The sequence below is a fragment of the Crotalus tigris genome, unplaced genomic scaffold, assembly GCF_016545835.1.
Source record: "Crotalus tigris isolate CLP2741 ecotype Arizona unplaced genomic scaffold, ASM1654583v1 scf7180000017678.2327064, whole genome shotgun sequence".
Lineage (NCBI taxonomy): Eukaryota > Metazoa > Chordata > Lepidosauria > Squamata > Viperidae > Crotalus > Crotalus tigris.
Window position 1 is genome coordinate 1,984,303 of NW_024096561.1, and position 24,699 is coordinate 2,009,001.

Sequence of the window (24,699 nt, forward strand, 5' to 3'; positions counted from 1 at the left end):
AATTAACCAATGGAAGAGCTGGCCTCCTGGAATTGTGGGTACTCCATTGCTGGAAGTTTTTAAGAAAAGATTGGACATCCATTTATCAGGGATGGTATAAGGACTGTTACCTTGGGCAAGGAGTTGGACTAGAAGATCTCCATGCCCCCTTCCAGCCTTATGATTCTAAGATAATTTTTAAGTTTTCCCCAATTTGGCAGTTTTCAGATGAGTGGAAACTATTACACTCAATATGCTGGCAGTCCAGGCTACAATTATAGAGAGTTATAGTCCCAGCATAACTAAAACTAATACCAGAATCCTAACACAATTCCTTAAATGCAACTTACTGGGTCTGATTAAGGCTGTTCCTTAGTTTGAAGTGACACAAGAAAAGTTCCTGTGCTGCATGGCTTGAAAATAGGTTCTGAAGGCAGGGGACCTCTTTCCATCGTAATGCCCAGATAGGATCAGAATGAAAAAGGGAGTCTAGGAAAAGCCTTAAGTACTGCAGTGCCATAAGGTATCCCAAGAAAATAAATGTTATATGGTTCAAATCTCAGCATAGATAAATGATTTTTCACAAATTTGCAAGGATAGCCCAATGGTGCACTCTTTCCCAGAATTCTCTAACCAATACGATCATTGCTGTGAATTCTGGGAATTGAAGTTCACATAGCTGACCATTGATTTAAGGCAGGGGTCCCCAACCTATGGGCTGCAGCCTGGGAGCAGGCCACGGGCTCTTGGCCAGCGGGCTGTGGAAATGACTGGCCAGTGTGTGGGCGCGCATTCTCTCCGATGACCCCATCTGTGCATACGTGTGGCACAAACGGGGATACTAGCGCGGGGTGGGTGTCCATGGCCCATTTGTACATGTGCGAAGGGGGCCAATAGCCCAGGTGGGTTGCACAGCTCATTTGCACATGCGCAAATGGGACGCTAGCTGCTGCTGTGGGTGTGCGGCCATTCGTGCATGCTCACAGTGCCAGCTCATGCCGCATGTGCATATGGGGTCACTAGTGCCGCGCCAGTGTGTGTGGCCCCGTGGGCACCAATTTTGAAGCTGCTCTCCTTCCCTCCGATGCACAAGCCCGGAAAGATTGGAGACCTCTAATTTAAGGGATCTCAGTTCATAGACCTTGAGTGTGAAGCAAATGGGTGAAGAGTAACATCTCATCACTTGAGTTTTAATTCAAGTAACATACAATCTAGGTCAGAAATACTCTTTCATAATGCATTTTAATTACTTACAACATCCTTACCACGATTAATTTTGTATGTACTGACTTTTGGCTTCAGAATGTGTTATTTTAGTTGTTGTCAAATATGGAAATAAGATAATTTGTTTCCTATGTATGGTATTACTTAGAAAATAAAATTCAATTTTGCCAATGTATTATATAGAATTATTGATCAAATATTTTCCTATACATGCTGATAATATATAAAATTTCTACAAATTCCTAAAGATTGCCAGTGCCACTTATGAATATGACTTGCTCCTCACCCAGATTTTAAAGTTATATCTTGACACCAGTACTTCAGACTGGAGTGGAGAAGATTTCTTGGCTGACAGAACGCTACTGCATATTTGCACGTAATACATTATGAGGAAGGCTCTGTTCTATCCTTCTTCCTGATATAATAATTTTCTATACTGTATATGGAATTTTAGAGGGAGGATAATGAGACAAAAATCATCATGGTGGCATTGTAAAGTATCGATAATGTATGTACGTATGAAGGGAAATTTGAGAACTCGGTCTTACATTCATTAAAGAAAAAAGTCTTCATATTATACAAGAAACTAAAAACAAATATTCAGCTATACATTGAATATAATAGTATTGTTCTCATACTGCGATTACCAATATTATTGGTACCAGTGTTTACCAAAACATTTTTTGGAAAGATGCTAACATTTAAAAAATAAAATGTTTTAATTTGAAAAGGTATATCTAATAGACATAATGTAAAAGGGATGGGAATGAAAATATTGTTTTTCTATAACGTTTGAACCTGGCTTTCCAAATTTAACTTTGTCCAATAGTGTTGGGACTATTAAACCTGACTTTATCCAGTAGTGTTGGGACTGATAATGGGAATTTGGGATTTTTCAGTCTAAAAGCATGAAGGATAACGTGGGCAAGGCAGGCCTACTAATGTTGAATCACTGTCTTGGGAGAAAAGAGCCAAGTTATAACCCCTCCCAGTGAAGACAAAGGAAGTAAGCTTTGCCAGTTTTAAGACCAAAAGATCTAGCCTCTTTAATTGATACTATACCAGTTAAAATGATTTCAAATAGAAGAACCCATTATTCAATATAAAGCAGGCAAGGGAATTGCTCTATGGGTTCCAGTTCAAGACAGCTGGTTTACTGCATTATTTATTACAAGGATGGGCAACTTGCAGCCTTAGGGCCTAATTTTAAAAATCCATTGCTAAGTACAGAAGTCTTTTGCAAGCAAACAATTCAATGCTCTAGCAACAACAACCTTCCTCTTTCCCAGAAGCTTTTCATGTGAAGAGAAAGGAAGAGGGAAATGAAGACATCAAAAACGCACCCACACAGAGGTTGCAATTGAAGAAAGAAGTAGAAATGCTAGAAAGAAGGAAAAAATGGATACCTCTCCCTCTCCCTATATTTTTTATTCTGACCTTGGCCACCATTTGTTTTAGCTGTTCCCATCATTGGAAGTTTCCCTAAACAAATCTGTTTCCATAAAACAAAATACAGCTGTAGTACTGTAGCTTTTGGGAAAAAACTTGTCTGCTCCTAGTTTACCTCAACAATCTCATAAGTTCAGGGGAATATGCAGTATTCTGTAGGAAGTGTGCCTTAGGTTGGAACTTTATCTAATGTTAATGTATTAGTGTAGCATTGCAGTAGCTTATTTGTATTTTTTCCACAGGTGGCCTAAAACTGTGGCAGGTGTAACTGCTTACCATTCATGTTTTCAGCATTCCTTAAGATCAGCTTCCTTTCTGAATGGGGAAGAAGAGTTAAAAGCATGGCGTAATTGTAACCACACAGGTTGGTGGGCTAAAGAAGATTATTCCAAATGTCCTTATTCACAGGAAATAACTCAAATCCTTCATGCTTTCAGTCAGGTAAACCACACTGTCATGCATAGAGTTTATTGTATGTGTAAATGTTACACAGTTCTTACCAAGTTTCTGCGAGAAAGTCTTTGCTATCTAAGCTGTATAACAAGAATAGATTCTGAACTATCCAAACATATATACTCAATGGTGGGATTCAAATATATGAGCAACCGGTTCTCTGTGTGGATGCCACTTCTGGAAGTCCATTCTGAGCCTGGGCAACAAAAAATTAGCTACCAGTTCAGCCGAACCGGTGCGAACTGGCTGAATCCCACCACTGTATATACTATAACTCTAGTTGTATTCAACTATTCTGTTTTGAAATAAGGAAGCATAAATAGATTGTGACATTGATTCAGACGTGATTCTCATGGTACTATTCCTTATCTTTAATATTCATTTAAATTAAATTATTGACACTGGATCAGTATTCATGGTGCTGATAAATGGTTCTGTCAGGGGAAAGTTGCTGGACAAAAAAATTATTTCAGTTACAAGTATTGGATATTTAAGTATTTAAAACAGTGGTTCTCAACCTTTTTAATGCCACGACCCCCAACCAGTCGTAAGTCAAGGACTACCAACCGGTCGTAAGTCAAGGACTACCCAACCGGTCGTAAGTTGAGGACTACCCAACCAATCATAAGTTGAGGACTTTCCCTGCCCAGGAGCGCCACGCATGCGTGGTGCCGCCCCCTGCGCCAGCCGAGGCGTAGCTGGCAAACGGCAGAGACAGAGCAGGCCGACCACCGGCTGGGCCACCAGCTAGCCCAGCCCAAGGGAGGTAAGGCACTCTCCGGGCCCCATGCACGCCAGCAACCCTCCCTGCGCCCGCCGGCCTCCCACCTCCCATCCCTGGCCCTCTTTTACTTACATTTTTAGTAGTTGCTCAGCAGGGAGGGGTGGAAACTTCCAGACAGCTCGCCTTCGCTGCAGACAACTTGCAGCACCGTTTGCAGAATGGGACTTTTGGCGGGCTCAGCAGGGCAGAGACAGCCTGGACAATTCCTATTGGCTTTTGAAAGCCAATAGAATTAGACTCTATTCAAGAGAGTCTATTCTATTGGCTTTCAAAAGCAATAGAATAAAAGGGAGTAGTACAGCTAAGGAAAAGGGGAAAAAATGGCGGACTGTGTTGTTTGGCAACCCCCGTGAAATGGTCGTTCAACCCCAAATGGGGTCGCGATCCACAGGTTGAGAACTGCTGATTTAAAACATAGTGTTCTTATTACACCATTTAAATATTTTACAATATAATGTTGTTTGCAAGTTTGAATTATAGATCAATAATGTTCTTCATCTCTAGAAAATGTTAATTTTTTAAATGTAGAAAATGGAATTAAACTTTTAACCGAATTTTATCTTTTTCAGAGGCATCTTAATGCTACCAATGCACTTGAATTTTCCCATCAGCTAGCAGCTTTCACAAGAGATGCTGCCAAATTTGCAGATAAAGAGGACATTATCTATTTAGCTTACATGTTGGAAAAGCTGATTCTACATATGGAAGAAGTCAAAGAAGTAAGACTCCATTTGGTTAACATGATGAGGATTTAATGTTGGATTTAATTTAATGTCCAGTAATGATTTTTTTTGGGGGGGAGAATCTTTTTAAAATAGTAATTCCAACTTCTTATTCAAGAGCTTTTCATAAAGGTTTTTAAAATTTGAATTATATAATGTATAGTCTTTGAGTTATGACCATTAATTCAACATTATAATGGCACCGAATGAGAGGGACTTATGATAGGTCCTTCAAGTTCCAGCAATTGCAGCAGCTCTGTAGTCATGTGATTGCAGTGTGGGTGCTCAGTGCCCAGTTCATGATTACAACATTGCAGTGAGCTGCAGTTATGTGATTCAAATTCCCAACGTTCCCTATCACTTCTCATGAGCAAAGTAAGTGGGGAAGCCAGCAGGAAGTCTGATGTTGTGATCATGTGAGCTCCTCACTATGCAGTCTTCATTTAAGAACAGCAACAGGAACTGCCAGATTTGCCACTTTAAGTAATATCATGTAATATTGCACTTTATGACTGGGAACAGAGTTTCCTGCTCCAATTGCCTTTGTAACCTAAGGGTTACTTATGCCTAAAGAAATTATTACTCATTATAGACTTTTCTGTGACCATATGAGTTTAGGATTAAATTTGTTTTTGCTAAGTATGTTCATTTTAAGATTAATCTGACATCTTTTCATTGTATTTCTAAAAAGCCCGAATGTGTACCTGTTCTTTCCTTCTGACTTTGCCAACATTAGAACCTTCTCTAGAGAAAATTAAATGCTTAGTAAACCAATCTTGAGACCGCAAATAATGTTTTTGTCTTATTGGCAATGATGTATCTAATAATATTTTCATCTAATTCTGATATAATATTTGAATAAAACTCTCGTTGCAGTATTTTGGGCTGATGATTCTTATATGTTGAAATACTTTTTAAAATTTATTTTGGCTTTGTTAATTTCCTGCTACCTTTTTAGTTTGCAAAGTTGATCTTGGAAGGAATAATTCAGCAAATATACCACTGAATGTGAAGCCTTGGTGATCCAGAGCTAAAACTTAAAAACTCTTTTATAAAAACATTTTATATTGACTGTACTAGCATTTTTACTTCAAACAGGTGAAGTTTTTCTGAGCATTTGTTCAATTTCACATTTTCCTAGACTCATACCATTCATTCCTCTTTTCTGAAGAGCTGAATAAAGCTTCCTGTGGTTCTAACCTTGTCAAACTCATGTGAAACTAGAATTCATGCCAGTAAAATGTCTTATGCTTTTTAATTCTCTTGGTAGCTTGATGTTAAATGGCTTGGACTTTAAACATTTTCACAGTGGTGTTTTAGATGTCATCTAAACATAAGTAACTAAATTAATGATCTACCTAAAATGTTTTACTGAGAGGGAAGAAACTGCAGTCAGTGTTTTTCCCCCCTAGGATATATTTCCTGACTCACAATGTGGCCAGTCTCAAAAGTCCGGTGCTTTCCAACCCTCTTTAAGTCACCCAAGCATTAGTGACCCCATATACATATTTATATATTCTGTATATTTTATGTGGCTCATTTTGGTTGATAGTTTGCTTTTTGTTGAGTCTCATTGTTATGTTGGGTGGTCTGATAAATCAGTAGTGGGGAAAAAACAATAAAATAAAAGTGGGAAGCCATTGGAGCACTTGGATTATTCTACTTATATTCTTGAATGGATTCACCATGGAGCTCTTTGTGACTGATCTTTTCCCTACTCTTGTCAAGCTGTAAGCAGAAATGGACTTAACTGTTACTTCTGGGGAAAATGTGTTAGCTTATATTGCAATATGTTATGTTTCATATTGTAGAATATAAACTGGGATAATCTATGTGCTCCAATAATCATGGAGCTTGTGGGATAATTAATTCTGGACCACTTCAAACATATATCCCCACCTCATTAAAGTGTAGTAGTCCTATGTGCTCAATTCTAGTACCCATTAAAAGATCTGTTATATGTATGTTAAATGAAATAAAAAGAGGTAAAGTGTTAATAGTTTAGGTTCCAGACTATGTTTTTAAAGAACAGGTGTTTAAATTAAGTGAACTTACTATTAGGAAAACTATTGTAATCTGTCAATGAAAAATAACTCTTTTTGAGAAATCAAGTTTAAATATTACATTTTCTTTTAAAATGCTAATCAAAAGTATTTTACTGCTATTTTTAAAATCACTCTAAAAGTGTTTTTAATAGAATGTCATTTGATTTTGAGTACCATGTCTGATGGTACATACACATTAAATTGTGGTTTGTTTTTAACTTTGGGTGCTGATGTTTGTGTGAATTCAGTCATTGTGGCTTATTCAACAATTAGGAACATATGTGATTTGAGAAATTAGCCATTAAATAGTGGATGGGTTCATATTAGATGCAAATACAAGAACTAACCATATTTAGGTTTAAACCAACCACACATTTGGAAATTAAAGTAAGGGTTTGGGATTTGACTCTTGTGAAATGAAAACTATGGTTTGGACTGATTTCTGAGCCACTGAGATACTATTTATCAAATTTCTATAAATTGGGTATTAACTATGGTTAAACCAATGCTGTTCCCAATGCATAACATAATCAGTTATTACCTCTTAGTTATAAGTATTGATTTCTATGGATAGCTTTATCTGAAGATGAAGATACCCAAGCATTCTTATGAGAGTAATGTTTTATCTGTTTTATCCTATTAACAATTACATTGCTATTTTCTATATCATTTTTATACTATATAATTTGGCCTTTTTATTACTATGAGCTGCAATTAATGCTTTTAAAAATGTTTATGATCAAATTCTTATAACTGAATTTTTTTTGCATCTATATTTTATTGCTAAAACTCTTGCTGAATAGTCTCTAAGAAAAATCTATTCTCAACAGAACAATTGCTTAGACTCACGGAACTCTGAAATAATTTTGACTTGCTAATCATTGATTTGCAAAGAGGCATATCCACAATTTAATCTTTTCACTACCAAGTTTAAAAATAAGCTGATGTTCCTAGAACAGGTAGTTTCTGAATGCTTCACAGAATACAGCTGTTTTCAATTTTGCCCTTATGTTGTATAGAAGTTAGATACTTTATACTCTTTTTTTTTCTTTTCTTTTGTCTTTTTCTCTTAGCAGCTTGCAGATGCTGTCATAGAGATTGCTAGCAATTTAATGCTGGTAGATGACCATGTATTATGGATGGCACAAAGGGACAAAAAAGCTTGTGCAAGAATTGTGCAGTGTGTGGCACGCATCTCAAATCAAACTTTGAGCAGCAATACACAAGTTGTATCAAAGGTATTATTATATATGGCTTCTTGACTTGGTAAAATATTGGTCAGAAGGAAGAAGCAGACACTGAACCATGTTTACAACTTCTCATATGTTTTGTTCGTTGCCAGAACTTATGATTTCAGTAAAGCAAAAGAAATGGTAAAGTACCACTTTTTTATCATTTTAAGTTATAGAATTATAACAAGATAGCACAATAGTTGGATCCGAATTAATGACTAGTGGAAGAAATGGCCAAGGATGAAGCCAGAAAGAGCAGAAGGAGCAATTGGCTGGGGAGGAAGGTTTTCACTTAGGAAAACAAATTAAGATACAGTATGTGAATAGATATTTTGCTATTCTAATTGATCTAAAAATGAAGTTATTAAAAGACTATAACTACCTGGCAGGTCTGCATTGAACAAACAGCTAGGAAGTTGAGCCAGACAAGCTTTTCCACACAGTCTTTGCAATCTGAACAGCGTAGCTGAAATGGGTATTCACTGTGGGAAATGTCATGCATAGAGGGCAGAATGTCCTTGGTGTAAGAAAGCAGGTCACTTTGCAACTCTCTGTAGTCCTTGACAATGAAAAATACAGTGGTGACAATCTGTCTGACACCACATGGTTCTGCCGTATAATAGGAAGTACCTTACAAATCAGTGCCCATTCAGTAGGATTTAAAACTGATACAGAAACTGAATAGGAACTGAATAGCCGTGATTTCAGAATCTGTGTACAGCATATCTTACAAACTGGTACCATGTGGAAGAACTTTACAGAGTCTTACAAGAAAATAGGAATCATCATGATAAAAATTAAGGCTTTAAGGAAAAACTTTTTCCAAAGTAATCCATTCAGCCAGAATGGTATTAGTCCTGCTATACAGTCTTAGTTGTAGGACATTCACAGATGCAGAACCACAGGATGTATATTGAGAATATGTGTCTTGTAGCACTGCAAATGAAGGGCCTTCCTGGTATCTTTTTGGATGGGAACCTATCCAGCTACATACAGGCCACAATTTAGTTTGCCTGCTAAATTGTGAATTATTCATATAATATTATACAGGAAAAACATCAAGGAGGTTTTGTAATCTTATATGTACAAATATCTTCTGATTTAGAAACTTGTAGAAGTACTTGAGACTTACAAAACAGTTTTTTAAAACCTATTTCTGATTAGCTTTTTTATTGTAGAATTATGGCCAAGAGCTGTAGGCAATACTGAACTTAATGGCTATATGATCAAATCATTCTTTGCAGATAAAATAAGATATGTATTATCATAGCAACTAATTTTGTCAAGAGATTTATTATTTCAGCTCCAATAATAAATCCTAGAAAACTCTATAAATGGTATTTGGTTGATACTAAATGCTATAAGACTATCTGTTGGTGGCCCCGGTTGAGTCAAAGTCTTAAATATTTATAGCATTCTGTGATTTTTGCCTAAAGTATAAACCATCTTAACAAATTCACTCCTGGTTACAGCAATATCAGAGTATTAAATCAGTATTTGATCTGATATTTTTGAATTTGCTGTAAGAGCTGAAGGTGTCAAGCTGGAAACCAACTACTTTGTAAGATATCTTTGGCTTTCAAGACTTCATTCTAATGTTCTGTAGTAAGACATCTTCTACATATATATAATCTTTTCGTAGAACATAACATAACCAATGTCTGCTGTATTGGACTCTTGGGCAATCTGATATAGCAGTCTGTTCTCACTGTGATCAATTAACTGCACAAGGAAATTCTTGTCTGCACAAAGCAACATAATTTACCCATAAAACCCTCCATGGCATTGGTCCAGGTTACTTGATGAACTGTGTCATCCCACTAAGTTAAGCCCACCCTTACTCGTGCTGGCAGAGGAGGCCTGCTGCGGATCCTGTCAAGGAACTCTGGCCTGAAAATCTGAATCTGTTGGTTGGCCTGGGGACCAGTAGAGGAGTTCCAAATTGGAGTTGGCTACTAGACTAACCCCCTGCACTTCCTGCTCCCCCTCCACCCATCTTTTAATTCATATTAGTATACTTTCATTATTTATTGTTATTGTTTCATGGCTATTGTTATGTTTACGTTTTGTATCTTTTTTTCATTTAATTGTTGTAAGCCACCAAGAGTAGACTTATGGCTAGATGGGCGGCAGATAAATAAATAAAAATGTCTAACTGTATTAAGTCTAGATGATTAGGGGACTGGAGGCTAAAACATATAAGGAACGGTTGCTGGAATTGGGTATGTCTAGTCTAATGAAGAGAAGGACGAGGGGGGACATGATAGCCATGTTCCAATATCTCAGGGTCTGCCACAAAGAAGGGGGAGTCAAGCTATTCTCCAAAGCACCTGAAGGCAGGACAAGAAGCAATGGATGGAAACTAACCGAAGAGAGAAGCAATCTAGAACTAAGGAGAAATTTCCTGGCAGTTAGAAGAATTAATGAGTGGAACAACCTGCCTCCAGAAGCTGTGAATGCTCCAACACTGGAGGTTTTTAAGAAGAGACTGGACAGCGATTTGTCTGAAATGGTCTAGGGTTTCCTGCCTGAGCAGGGGGTTGGACTAGATGACCTCCAAGGTCCCTTCCAACTTTATTACTATACTAAGTTGTGCAGATATATACTATACATGCACTGGCAGAAGAGGCATGCTCTGGGCCCCCTGATCCCATTGGCCAAGGAATTCTGGCTGCTGGGTCCAGGAGAAGAGCCTTTTCTGTTTAGATGACCTCTAAGCTCCCTTCTAACATCATCATCATCATCATCATCATTATTATTATTATTTCTATGAAATTTCTACTCACATTCTGTTACTGAATGTGAAGGTGAATTTCTGGAGAAGTGGTATTTGTTGCCATGTGTGTTATGAAGTCTTGCAAACTGGATCTGCCTATTCCTATACTCCTGCAACTCTGACTTTGATATTAAACAAGGGCCATGATCCTCTTGCAGCCCCTGCTGCCCATTTCCTAACCCAGTTGCAACCCAGATGCATTAAACAAAATCTGGCAACTATTGCAACTACTGCAGCAGCTGCTACTGCCCTTGAATACCAAGCACCCACTTCCTTGTATGGCCAAGGTTATTGGAATTATTTCACCATTACCAGATTCTTCATTTAGTGTGAGTTATATATTCCCTAAAATCTGAGGATTTCTGTTTGGATTGATCTTATGTATAACTAATAAAACAATTATGAAAGAATTCTAATAACTGCTAAAAGCCAACATGGGTTTGTCAAAAACAGATCATGCCAGACAAATCTTATTGCGTTCTTTGACCAAGTGACAAAATTAGTGGATCAGAGGAATGCTGTGGATATAATTTACTTGGACTTCAGTAAGGCATTTGATAAAGTAGATCACAACCTACTACTCGACAAGATAGAAAAATGTGGGTTAGACAGCATCACCACCAGATGGATTCGTGGCTGGCTGACCGGCCATACTCAGCATGTGGTCCTCAATGGAACTGCATCTACATGGAGGAAAGTGTGTAGTGGGGAGCCCCAGGGCTCTGTTCTAGGCCCTGTGCTCTTCAACATCTTCATCAATGATTTAGACGAGGGGATAGATGGGAAACTCATCAAATTTGCGGATGACACCAAGCTGGGAGGAATAGCCAACACTCCAGAAGACAGCCTTAAGATACAGGAGGACCTGGAGAGACTTGAACACTGGGTGCTACCTAACAAAATGAAATTCAATGGTGAAAAAAGCAAGGTTCTACATTTAGGCAAGAAAAACCAAATGTACAGGTATAGTATATGGGCTACCTTGTCAATAGTAGTAACTGTGAGAGGAACCTCAGAGTCCTAGTGGACAATCACTTAAATATGAGCCAGCAGTGTGCTGCAGCTCCAAAAAGGCCAACACAGTGCTAGGCTGCATTAAAAGAGGGATAGAATCAAGATCATGTGAAGTATTAACACCACTTTACAATGCCTTGGTAAGGCCACACTTGGAATACTGTATCCAGTTTTGGTCACCACGATGTAAAAAAGATGCTGAGACTCTAGAAAGAGGACAGAGAAGAGCAACAAAGATGATTAGGGGACTGGAGGCTAAAACATATAGGGAACGGTTGCTGGAATTAGGTATGTCTAGTTTAACGAAGAGATGGACGAGGGGGGACAGAAATAGCAGTGTTCCAATATCTCAGGGGCTGTCACAAAGAAGAGGGAGTCAAGCTATTCTCCAAGGCGCCTGAAGGCAGGACAAGAAGCAATGGATGGAAACTGATCAAGGAGAGAAGCAAGTTAGAACTAAGGAGAAACTTCCTGACAGCTACAACAATTAACCAATGGAACAACCTGCCTCCAGAAGCGGTGAATGCTCCAATACTGGAAGTTTTTAAGAAGAGACTAGACAGCCATTTGTCTGAAATGGTGTAGGGTTCCTGCCTGAGCAGGGGGTTGGACTTGATGACCTCCAAGGTCCCTTCCAACATTTATTATTATTATTATGGATCATCGCACAGTCAGCCAGATGTTCAGACTGGATTTGGCATTTTGTCTACCTATTGAGTCCTTACCCAGGACCTGGGATAGGCAGATGTGGATGTTTGATGGTATTACAGATATCGTCGCAGGATGGAAGCAGTTCCTAATAAGGCTGCCTTTTGCAATTGACTAATAGCGAATTTGTCAATGCCAATGGTGTTCAAGTGGTGCTCCAGTTGTTTTGGGATTACACCCAAGGAGCCTATCACTATTGGTACTACCCTTGCTTGCTTTTGCCACAGTCTTTCTATTTCTATTTGTAGATCTTTGTATTTTGTTATGTAGGTCTTTGTTGTTGTTGTTGTTGTTGTTATTATTATATGTAATGCAAGCTCAACATTGCACTAAATGGAAGCTAATAAAATCAACATTTACATTCTTAGCGCTTTTCTTTTCCAAAACAATATAACAGGCTACAAGCTATTCTTTTTTAGGCAGGAGGAATGTTTTCCACTCTCTCTCAATTTAGTAATAGAAATACCTGTTATTAGACTGACTGCTTGTAAAAATATGTGAGAATCTTTTCCCACAATATCCTCTTCAAGATCTCTTTCCTAATTTTGAATGATAATTCCATGACAAATTATTGACATAGTACTCTGTTTTACAGTGGGGTAATTTCTGCTCCAGTCCCACACATTGGTGTGGTAATTGAACTGAAGTGTAAATATAACAAAATATTTGATGATTACATAAAATTGTGATCATATGTCATAAATAAAACATGGAAATAATTTCAATTTTATATTTGTTACATGTGGTAAATTCATTCTTCTTTGAGATTTAAACAGGTCTATATGAATGCTTTTCAATGTGATATATAATTTAGAGGTATATTAAATATGGACATGAAAAGACCATTTAAAATATAAGATTTTTCACATTTGTTTTGACAGGTTTCTCTTAATATTGCTCTGGAAGCTTTTTGGATCAAGCCATTTATTTTTCTGGGCATGACCTGTATTGCTTTCCAAAAACTACCTGCTAATCCAGACAGGTCACTGAGTTCTGACACAAAGAGCAGAAAGACAGACCAACCCTTGAATTTTAAATGCAACCCTGGAAATCAAAATATCTCTTTGGTGAATTTCTCATCCGTGGTGAGTGGTATAACCAATGAATGCACTGAATTTATATTTTTAAAAATTCCTTAATGTCTGTATTAAAATCAATATTCAGAGTAAAGATTAAAAATGAAGATAGATTAAACTTCCTTCTGATTTTGCATATTCATTAGCTGAAAATTTTAACTTCTTGTAAAGTCTACATGTACTTACTCAAAGGTACAAAGCTAGAAATCTTAAATACAATTCAATGTTGTAGCATTGATTTTTATTCTCTGATTTCATCACGAGTAATGCATGAGTAATAAGTACAGATTATTTGAATTTACTTGACTTCTGTCCCAGTTTACCTGAGTCCTTGAATGAAAGTCACATTCTAGTCAAAGATAATTTGAAACCCATTTATATACATTTGATTAAATTCCACTTTGGTTTCTCATTGATCTTTTGTGCTTAATATGTTGCTAAGAAATTTATTACCATTTGTACCAATTGTTCTCTGGACATCAGGAAAAATACATTTTTATGGTAAGATCACAGTATTATATAAAAACTGTAAAAATGTCTGTTATTAAAAACATTTGTAATATAGAACATTTCCTGCTATTTCTTAATTAGGATTAGTAATGGTTTTATGCCTTTTTCATTTGTTATATGCTCTTGTGTTACTGATGTAGATTATGTTTTGTGAGACACTTAGACAGTTTTGCAATCAAAAGTATAAATATTTTATTTTTAAATTATAAATATTTTATATTTTAATAAAAGGGCTAGGGTTCAAACTCAGAAACAACCCACATTCTCAGCATGATACATAAGTAAGAATTTTTATTGCATATTAGGTAAAAGTACTTAAACAGTTGATTTCTCTATATCCATATGAGAATTCAGTTCCTACTTCTCCCACAGCAATTTATATCCAACATTGGTTTTTCTGCTTTCCCCCTGTAATGGATACCATATTTTGCTCTTCTCAAACTTGGTATCAGGTGGCAGTTAGTAGTTAACGTTATCATCATTTCTGATCAGGGAAATTCTAGTTATGAAAAGGGGAGGGGCTACAATCACATTTTTGAGTGTGAGCAAAACTATGTATCGGGATTTAATAAAAGAAAAAAATGCTACAACTGTATTTGCAGTTATGTTCTATTCACAGTTGTGAGATGGGCAGTTTTATAAATGTGATAAATAAATGAATATTTTGTTTGTTTGGAGGCCTTTGAAAGAAATAGCCTTTCTGAAATCGCTGTTCACGGCATTGAAGTAGCTCTATCCTTCCAAAGGTTTGGCATGGCATCTTCAAGGGCCTTCTAAACAATATACACAGCACTAGTCAGTGGTGGGATTCAAATAATTTAATAACTGGTTCTGTTTGTCATCACTGGCACGACGCCCTTGCATATTTGTCATCACCGCATTATCACCAGCATGATGCGCATCACATTGACATCATCACTGGTACTACATGCCTCACTGGTGGCATCACCAGCACGATGCGCCTCGCAGATTTATTGTAACCGGTTCACCGAACTCAACAAAAAGTTAGGTATCGGTTCTGCCAAACCAGTGCGAACCCGCTGAATCCCACCACTGGCACTAGTCATCTTTTCCAACAAATTGTGACAAAGGAAGAGGACTGCCTTAGAGAAGAGTTTCAGAGGGGTGGAGCATCATGACAAAAGCATCTTTCTGAATAGTTATCCATAATAATTGTTACGCTTGGAGAAAAATAAGGGGAAAAAATCACGTTAACGCACCTGCTCCTAGTTCATCAACAGAATTTGGCAAATGGCAGTGCTATTTTGAAAATGATATTGTTTTGTTGGGGAACATATAGCAGTTTGAAGGATTCTACAGTTAGAATCATAATTCTTTTAATTAGGGCATAAGTTCCTAGAAATACTTGTTTTTCTTTATCTCAATTCTCCATGAAATTTTCTTTTACTTGTAAATCTTGGATGTATTCTAAGGAATTTATGAAGTCCAACTGGGCATGGCTTAGATAAGCACGTTCATGAAAATCCTTTCTTTGTAGCTAGGGTAAGCAAATCATCTTGAATAAACATTTTAGGATTTTTTGTGTAAGAGCAACACTACAATATATGGATTCTGTGTACTACCAAATTAAATCTCAAAAATTGTAATGGAGATAAGGGATGTTTGAACATGGAACTGACCCACTGTAAGATGGCCAGCAGGATCTCACATCCCATGCTTAAGCCTAGAGTCTGAAATATAGAGAAGAGAAAACCTTCATTCAATTTAGCAGTAGATTGGCTTCCTTACAGCATATACTGTACCTTTATTTAGAATGGCTTCCTTACGGCATATACTGTACCTTTATTTATGTTAGAAAGTCAGCCAAAAAATTGTGCTTTCCCATATCTAAGCTTTTTTCTCTGTTGAGGTCGAATTGTTTTGTGGTAGAGTTGGACACTTTTTTCAGACAGAGGAACATACGTTCTTTAAAAGTATATTCTTTCATAACATATGCCATTTCATAAAATATACAATTTTTTGTTATGACAAGGTATTGTGTACTTACAAATTAAAGGAAAACAATTATAATCTGTCTCCTTTTCTCCTTCCCCATACTTCCCAGGAGCAAGCTAAGCATCTAGGATTTATCTAAAACTATAATAAAACATTTGGTTTTGAAAGAATATTAATTTTTTTGCAGTAATCACTGTAAAAGAGCTTTAGCAATTTAATCTTTTCTTATTCATAATTGTCATGTTTCTTTGAATTATTCAAGTCAGATTCCTGGCCAGATTTAAACTGTTATGCCTCATTAGAGAGAACAAAATATTTTTAAAACTGTAGTTACAATTGTCAAACAACATTTAAAAATTACAATGAAATGTACCGTTTTATGCAAAACATACCATTAAATTGGAATTCAAGTTGTTCTTACTGCTATGAAAGACATCTTAAAGTGAAATAGTTATACTTGGAACATAAATGGATTATGACATTATGTAAACTCACTCCACTGGAAAATGAGACACTTTCTTAAAACATTGTCCCCAAACCATTAAGTAAGAAAAAATAGTTTTTAACCACTTACTGTATCAGTAGAATTTCATTATTTTCTTATTAGAAAGCAACACTTAAAAGGATTCTAAAACATCATGAAGAAAGCATAGGTTTACTCAAGGTATCCTTCTTAGTTTATCCTTCCACAGTCTAGCATCTTCTAGTTCAGGGCTCTGCAACCTTGACAACTTTAAGACTTGTGGACTTCAGCTCCCAGAATTCCTCAGCCAGCTGCTGGCTGAGGAATTCTGGGAGCTGAAGTCCACAAGTCTTAAAGTTGTCAAGGTTGCAGACCCCTGTTTACTTTCAGGTTCTATTTTTCTAGAATTCCTTTATAAATTTGGCATTGTAGGCAGTTAAATGAGAATAATGACAATCTCCACTAACTTTGGATTTATTAATGGCTAAGCAAGTTATCATACTATTGAAGAAAGAGTTCAGAAGAGAGTAATTTTCACAGCTTGCTATACTTAGCAAAAATCCATAACTCATGAGTAATAATTACAATTATCCTTTTTGCCTACTAATAGAAAAAAAAACATGCAGAATGAACAAGTGTCAGCAGAATGTCAACCTGTGCAAGCAAACTCACTTTTCAAAACTAAAGAAAGGAAAAAGTTACCTTTACTGCCACCATGGAGTTAGCTAGCAAACTGAATTACTTATTACATTTAATATCCCGCCACAGTTTTGTAGCTTTACAGATTTTTCTTCCTTCTGTTCAATTGTATCCAATTCTTGGAGACTACCTGGACAGTTTTCTTGGCAAGATGGTTTGCCATTTCCTCCTTTCTGGGAGTAAACAACAGGCCCCAAATTACCCAGCTGGCTTTGTGCCTAAGGTGGGACTAGAACTCACAGTGTCCTAGTTTCTAGACTGACCCATTAACTACTAACCAAACTTCTTTCTCGTATTCTAGAAGTATACAAACCATTAAGACCACTATGGTCCTCTTTAAAACATAGTTAAAACATTAATATCACAAGAATAAAAATCATTGTGTCTCAAATGCCTTTTGGAAAAACTTCATTTTTATAAACTTTTGGAAAGCAGCTGAGTTCAGGGAGAAACAGGGAGGCCATTCTAGAGAGCAGCAATTGCTGTAAAAAAGTGTGTTGGCAGCCTGGATATCCTTAAAGGTGGAACCCCCCCCCAGTTCATTTTCCCAGCAAGGTCAAATTGGTGGGGCTGAAGAGCAGGGCTGAAGATTTGCTGGTGTTAGGCCACAAAGGTATTTTATAAGTTAAAATCAGCACATTAAATTGCTCATAAAAGCCTATAAAAGACCAATGTGAGTCTTGTAGCACAATGTAATGTGCTCCCAAATATCAGTCCATCTAAAGCCCTGACTGGTCATTATGAATGCTCCCACGTAGAGCATGCTATAATCATCTACACAAGCGGTGATAAGAACAAGGTCCTCTCATCTCAGGTAGGGCTGCAACTGATGTATCAGCTGAAGCTGGGCAAAGGCCTCCCTGACCATAGCTTCTACCTACTGTTCAAGCAGGAGCTACAGGTCCAGAAAAAAATCTCCCAGAAGTTATAGATATGCTCCTTCAGAGATAATGTTTCTCCATCTGGAGCCATCTGAGAACACTGATGAACAAACTTTTTAACCTATTCAGACTCTTACTGCCTGCAGATATTAGAACAATGTTTCAGAAGCCTGATCAGTATGGCCCAGGGTAGCGATATAAAGCTCAGTATTATCAGATTATCAAATCCCAACTGAAAAATGGCCTTTTCTTGTGTCTTCATGTAGCTATTAAGTGGTAGGGGGAAAAGATTGATCTCTGTGGCATCTCAATAGGAACAAACCCTACTGCCACCAGCCAGAACTGTCCACTGAAGAAGAAATGGGACCACTGTAAATCCCAAACCTTTATCATAACCTGATAAAGGCCAAACACTAGTACAACCAAAGTTGTATTAATTTCATGCCGAGCCCTCAAGTCTGACTGATAAGGGTCAGATAATTGGTTTTATCTGGAGCTTTCTGCAGTCCTACGGTCAGAAAATAAGCCCATGAAAATTAGAATTTAGAATATCTGTATTCTGCTGTAATATGCAGTGATTTTATTTATAAATTCAAACACTCATCCACAGGATTGGCAATGAACTGCTTAATCAACTCACTTCACTGAAGAGATGTAATGCACTCCAAAATTATTTTGCATTCCAAATAAATGAATACCTTTTATTCCTTTGTATACTAATAGGCTTTGGACCAGGACTTTACTTGCAGTGTGATTGCCTTTGAGAAACTTGTTTGAAGCTGAAACTAGGATTTTTTTTTTATATATTCAATAATAGAAAGTTGCAAAATGCTAACCCTACAGTCCTCAATGTGTCACATGGGATCAACCAGTACACTCACAGACATCTTTCTGGGTACCTACCAAAATGTTGTCCCTTCTAAAAATTCAGAAATAATACTTCAATTGGGATGCTGACATATACCGTAACATCAGTTAGCTAGTAGACAATTCTCTTGTTGGAGAACACAGAACCATCTACATTTTTTCTATATGTGCCCAGGGTTGGCTTGTCATTCACTCATGAACACCCCAGCCTGTTGAGACTTGTGACTCTCTCAGCCCCCCTTATTCTCTAACTGGGCCTTCTAGATAGGGATGGCTACAGTATAAGAGACACACAGCCCTGATCAACATCCAGGAAATGAATAGGAATACACACAAATCACTTTCAACAAAACACTGAGACATGTCAGGTTTAGCAGTAAAACTTTACTGGTTATAATGTATTTTGTTATCTCTCTCACACACATGCTTATCCCCACTTACCCACATCTCTCTCAACTAGTCTCCCAAGGACTAACAGAATAACAGAGTTGGAAGGGACCTTGGAGGTCTTCTACTCCACCCCCTGTTTAAGCAGGAGACCTTATCCTATTTCAAATAAATGGCTATCCATTCTCTATCCATTCTCTTACAAACATGATGGAGCTCCTACAACTTCTGGAGGCTTGCCAGATCCAGAACAACTCAAAGAGTGGGCAGACTCCATGACCCCTTTTATCACCAAAAGTACTTACTATATTAATTCACAAAACTGGTAGCTCTCAGTGGGATTAGAGGGGTTACATGTGCTTAGCACCCAACCGCCTTTGTCCATGATATTTGTCCTTTGACTTGGTTCCTTCTTATCTATGTCCTGGAGAGATTTTTTTGATGTGATTCCTGGCTTTTGTCCTCTCTGTGTATGTGCCTGCTTCATTTTTAGGTTATGGCAACTTCAGCCTAGTTTCTCATTCTCACACTATCATAGAATTGTTTACAATTGTGCTTTTAGTATCTCCTTTTTAATAACTTTCATCTATTTTGAGCTGTGTACTACTGTTAATTTCTCCTATCGTGGAGTAGTAATTATCATTAATCTGAGTCTACTAAATATAATTGTTTAAATTCCAAGATACAGTATGTTTTGACTACATTCAGATTTAGTTTCCCTTGAAATAATAAAAAGAAGCCTTGAATATTAAATAAGCACTTCTTCCAATGTTCCTGTTGTTTACATTTCCATGCACCATTTAGAGTGGGGCAATGCCAGTACTACTTTCATTGTAAAAGTTATGGTAATCGTAATCGAAAGTTGCAAATCTGAACGCCCTTTCTATTCTCTACCTTTATTATCATGTGAATTAGAGAGGGGCTTATCTGAGACGTTTACTCAAATTTCTTTCTTGGCTCAGACTCACAACTTTTTATCTGACCGTTGCCTTTGAAGGCTCTTCTTCCGGTTGTTCAAAACCATCCCCTCTTCCTTCTGCTTGTGGCAAGGATAAGTAATTCTCTTATGCTTTCCTGCATTAATTCACAAATTTCCAGCAAGTGCTATTCTATCCCAAAGGATGTTATTACCATTTCATACAACCCTGAAAGATCTGCCATTAATTTTTTTAGAAGGCATTGTCACTATCCTCTCTTTAGGATAAAAAGAATAGTAGACATAAGTAGCATTTATTCTACTTATTTTAACCCATATGCTCAGAAACAATACCAATACATTCATTCATATGAACATACAGCAATTCTTTGATTCCTGTTTATCCTGATCCCATTGAACAAATTGTGGGATCATTTTCTATTTTCCAGTCATGGGAATCCAGGTTTCTATTATGTCTGTTAAATCACAGTTGCTTTTCTGTACTAAGAAGTTTAGCTTATTCTGCCTATTTTCTGTATTTTCAGCAGGATTCTGGATTTAGTGTTAAAAAAAAAACCCTCCTTATGAAGCTGCTTCAGCCAAAATCATTTTTATCAGTTCTTGTGAATTACTCCTAGATCCATGCCAGCAGTCCACCATTCAGATAATTCAGATCAAGTCTGTCCCATCACCTTTTCCATAGCCACTCGTTTCTTTGCAGAATTTTTCTCTTGCTTTTCAGTCTTTTCCCAGTCTGATAGGATGAATGAAAACATTATTTAAGCCTGGAGATTTATTTCTAGATTGTTAGTGATAAGATTCCTCCTTCTATGTTTCTTTTGTTCTTTGCACTATAATTTGTCCCCAGATGTAATAGCAAACAAGTTTAATTGTCACAAGACCTTATAAATCTTGAAAATTGTTCTGTCACATCCCTTATCCTCACTCATGATAAGCAATACACATCATGTGCCACATTTGCTTTAATTCCTCATGACCTCTCTCTGTCTTCCAGGAGACCACAACTTCACCTCCTCCTCTGCCATTCAGAGCTCCACCATTTCTCTTTTATTTCCTAAAGCACCATTTTCTTCCACTAAATATTGTGTCTGTTTCTTCTGCAATATCCTGAATGTTATGAATTCTCAATTCCACTAGTGCAGAAGATAGTCTATATTTCTTGCTTCACCCTCATCCTAATCCATTCACCTTCATTCTCATCTTCATCCTTACTCTAATTCTATTCTATTCTGTTCTGTTCTGTTCTATTCTAATCCACTGGACTTTCTAATTTATTTTATAATTTTCCTTATAAATAGTGGCCAGCTCTATCAATTACTTCCATAGTGTCTCCTTTGTTTGATCTGGTGAGTCTTTATCCTCTTATCAATGGAAGTGTGGACAGTGCATCTCTAATCCATTTACTTTTTCAAATTCACAGGATAATCTGCTGCCAGGATAATCAATTAATCTCCCTGATTTTTCATAATCCAAAACATAATGTAAAATTTCAGGCTTGGTAGCAATGGAAAAGCTATTCATAAGAGTTCCCTGTATGGATTATCCAGATGATTTATATATTGTGAGACAAGACAGCTAAATTGCTAAACTCTTTCACGTGCAATGTAATGGTAAATAATAGCTCAAACACTAATTAACTACGCTGATGTTGTAACGCTTAATAATACAGCGCATTAGTTTTAAGAACTTGCCATTCAAATAAAATTAATGATATTTGCTGTGATATTGAACAAGAAATAGTGAAATTATATATCTGCTTCTTGAAAGTCTTCTCATGGCTAGGATTTACATTGTAAAATGGCTGTGCATGGTCACAATCCAATTGAAGAGCCCTTTGTATATTAAGAACTGAGGTCAGCTAGAGAGAACTCATGACAAATTTGGCTGTCCAAAGACTTGTGACTGGAATTTATTCTGCAGCAGCAGTAAGAACAAAAAGCATATTTCACTGTCAGCACTATCATTTGTAAAAATAACTATGGAAAAAGTGTAACCTTTAAAAAAATATCCAAATATCCATTTCATTTTGGTAGGGAAAAGTTTGTAGCCTTAAAAATACTGGGTTTTTTTTCCTTCTGTCTTTGGAATAATGGAGAGAAATATCCATTCATATACAGGTAGTCTTCAACTTAGAATAGTTCAATTAGTGATTGTTTGAAGTTACAATGGCACTGAAACAGTGACAAGACCATTTTTCACACTTATGACCATTTCAGCATCCCCATGGTCACATGATTTACATTTGGATGCTTGACAACTGATTCATATTTATGACAGTTGCAGTGTCTGTGAGTCATGTGATCACCTTTTGCAACCTTTTGACAAGCAAAAGTCAGTGGGGAAACCAGACTCACTTAACAACCATGTTAGAAATTTAACAACTACAGTGATTTACTTAACAAACGTGGCAAGAAAAGTTATAAAATGGGGCAAAACTCACTTAACAAATTTCTCACTCAGCAACATAAATTTTGGGCTCAATTGTGGTCGTAGGTTGAGGACTACTTGTATTGGGATTCATTCCCATTAATGTGGCACCTTTTGCTTTGATAGGAAAAATGATACTGAACTTGCTTTTCAATACTCAAAAATTTTGGGATCTCTTCAGCAACATTTTTGGTTCTATTCTGATTACATCTTGAAGAATGCTTGTCACTGCAGTGGAAACCGATCTATGTAATAATTATTCCTTATTACAAATATTGCCTAAAGGTTTAGGACAACTTATAGAAGACAACTTATATGAGGCAGCATGGTGGATGGAGCATGACTCTACTTTTTGCAGAAGTAATGAATGTGTCCAAAACAGGAGCTGGTGAAGGGATCAGCTCCCCAGAACTCCTCTCCAGATTAAGAAGAAGATAAGGAATGCCCATGTTTGACTCTTTATAGATTCTCCGTGCAAATAGAATGCAAAATAGTGTTCTCCAGTGGGCTTGACAAGTCTGGGGGCCAGGCCAGTATTAATTTTGCCTAAACTAAACTGGGCTCCAGGGTCTGCCTACTTCCTCTTTTAATTACTTTAGGAAGCTGCTTATTATTGATTTCTTTGAGATAAAAACCTTCTGAAAGACAAGCTGTACTGTATTACACCAGGAGATTTCCCTTCCACCCTTGATGAAAAAAGCTCTAAGTAAGTTTAAGGATTAAGACAAGCTCTAAATTTTGAAAAATAGCAAAAGGAGGAAAGTTAAAGGACTAGATGGACTTGAAAGAATATTTCCTGGGGTATTTAAAAAAATAGTATATGAAATCTTTGAAATAAATTGTTAAGAAATCTTGTTGTTTGGAAAATAAACAGATGGTAGGAAGGACCAGAAAGCTGGCTACAGGGAACTAGAAATAATGAAGGATTATTCTTAAAGGAGAACAGACCAATAATTACAATGGAGCAACACTATTTGACTGTATAAGAAATTAAGGATGTTTGGGAACAGTTTTCTTAGAAATTGCTTACAACATTGTTTGATATTATAGAAGAAGATATAGAAGAACAATAGATTTTATTGAATAAAACAGAGACTGAGGCTGATTTGAATTTGTGATTTTAAAAAATGCTGGATTATAAAAGTAATATAGAAAAAGATGTGGTTCCAAAAATGGATTTAAAAAGTCAGAATACAAGAATAATATGGAAAACAATGCTGAAATGGATTTGCTAATGAAATCAGTTGTTGCCTTAATAATCAAAGCAGACATACAAAAAATAAATTAGAAGAGTATCTTGGAATGCCTTCTTATTTTGAATTTATGAAAGAAATGTGTGGGACCAAGAAAATTCTTTCTGAAAAGGTGCAAAGAAGAATTGCTCAAGCTGTTTATGGAGGGAGACAGAAACAGATAAGAAATCTATTTGTAGGACAATACATGATGGGATTAAAAGTCAAGCTTTTTAGAAATAAAAAGATTTACAAAGTGAGTCTGTTGAATAAGGTTAAGATATATATGTTATGTTCTAGTAGCTGTTAATGAGATAGAGAAATGATATGAAACTACTGGGATACATCCAGTAAAGAACATAGCAAAGTTGTATTTTACTAATATATCTCTTAGCTGAGGAGTCTTTGCTTTTTCTTACTGGTTTCTTAGTGGTTTAGGTAATCTTTCAAGTCACATTAGTATTCAATAACTATTAACTATTGGTACATCAGGAGTTCAGTGATGCAATCCTATGACCTCATAATTCATCAAACTTTGGAAAAGTGCAGGCATTTCCTTGCCTTGCAATGAAGCTGTCAACTAATCCTTTTCTTTCCACATGGAATCATATAATTGGAGGTCTTGGAGGTCTTCTAGTCCAACCCCCTGCCCATTTATACCATCCTATATAAATGGATGTCCAATCTTTTCTTGAAAACCTCAGGGGATAGGGGGGGAAAAACAACTCCAGAAGGCAAACTGTTCCATTGGTTAATTGCTCTCATTGTCAGGAAAATTCTATTTAGTTCCAGGTAAGATCTCTGTTTAACAAGCTTCCACCCGTTGCTCTTTGTCCTGTCCTCAGGTTCTTTGGAGAATAAGTTGACTCCCTCTTCTC

General features: G+C 36.8%; 1 protein-coding gene across 3 annotated transcripts in view; it reads left to right on the forward strand.

The window, feature by feature from the left end:
* Positions 1-24,699, forward strand: part of ADGRA1 (adhesion G protein-coupled receptor A1) — a 462,284-nt gene that overhangs the window by 249,363 nt on the left and 188,222 nt on the right. For 2 of the 3 annotated variants that reach the window (XM_039337456.1, XM_039337458.1), the window contains 4 exons: positions 2,895-3,093; positions 4,459-4,608; positions 7,730-7,894; positions 13,268-13,471. In XM_039337456.1, the coding sequence (XP_039193390.1) occupies positions 2,895-3,093; positions 4,459-4,608; positions 7,730-7,894; positions 13,268-13,471 (718 nt within the window). The remainder of the gene's footprint in view (positions 1-2,894; positions 3,094-4,458; positions 4,609-7,729; positions 7,895-13,267; positions 13,472-24,699) is intronic. The other variant, XM_039337457.1, reaches the window with a different exon arrangement.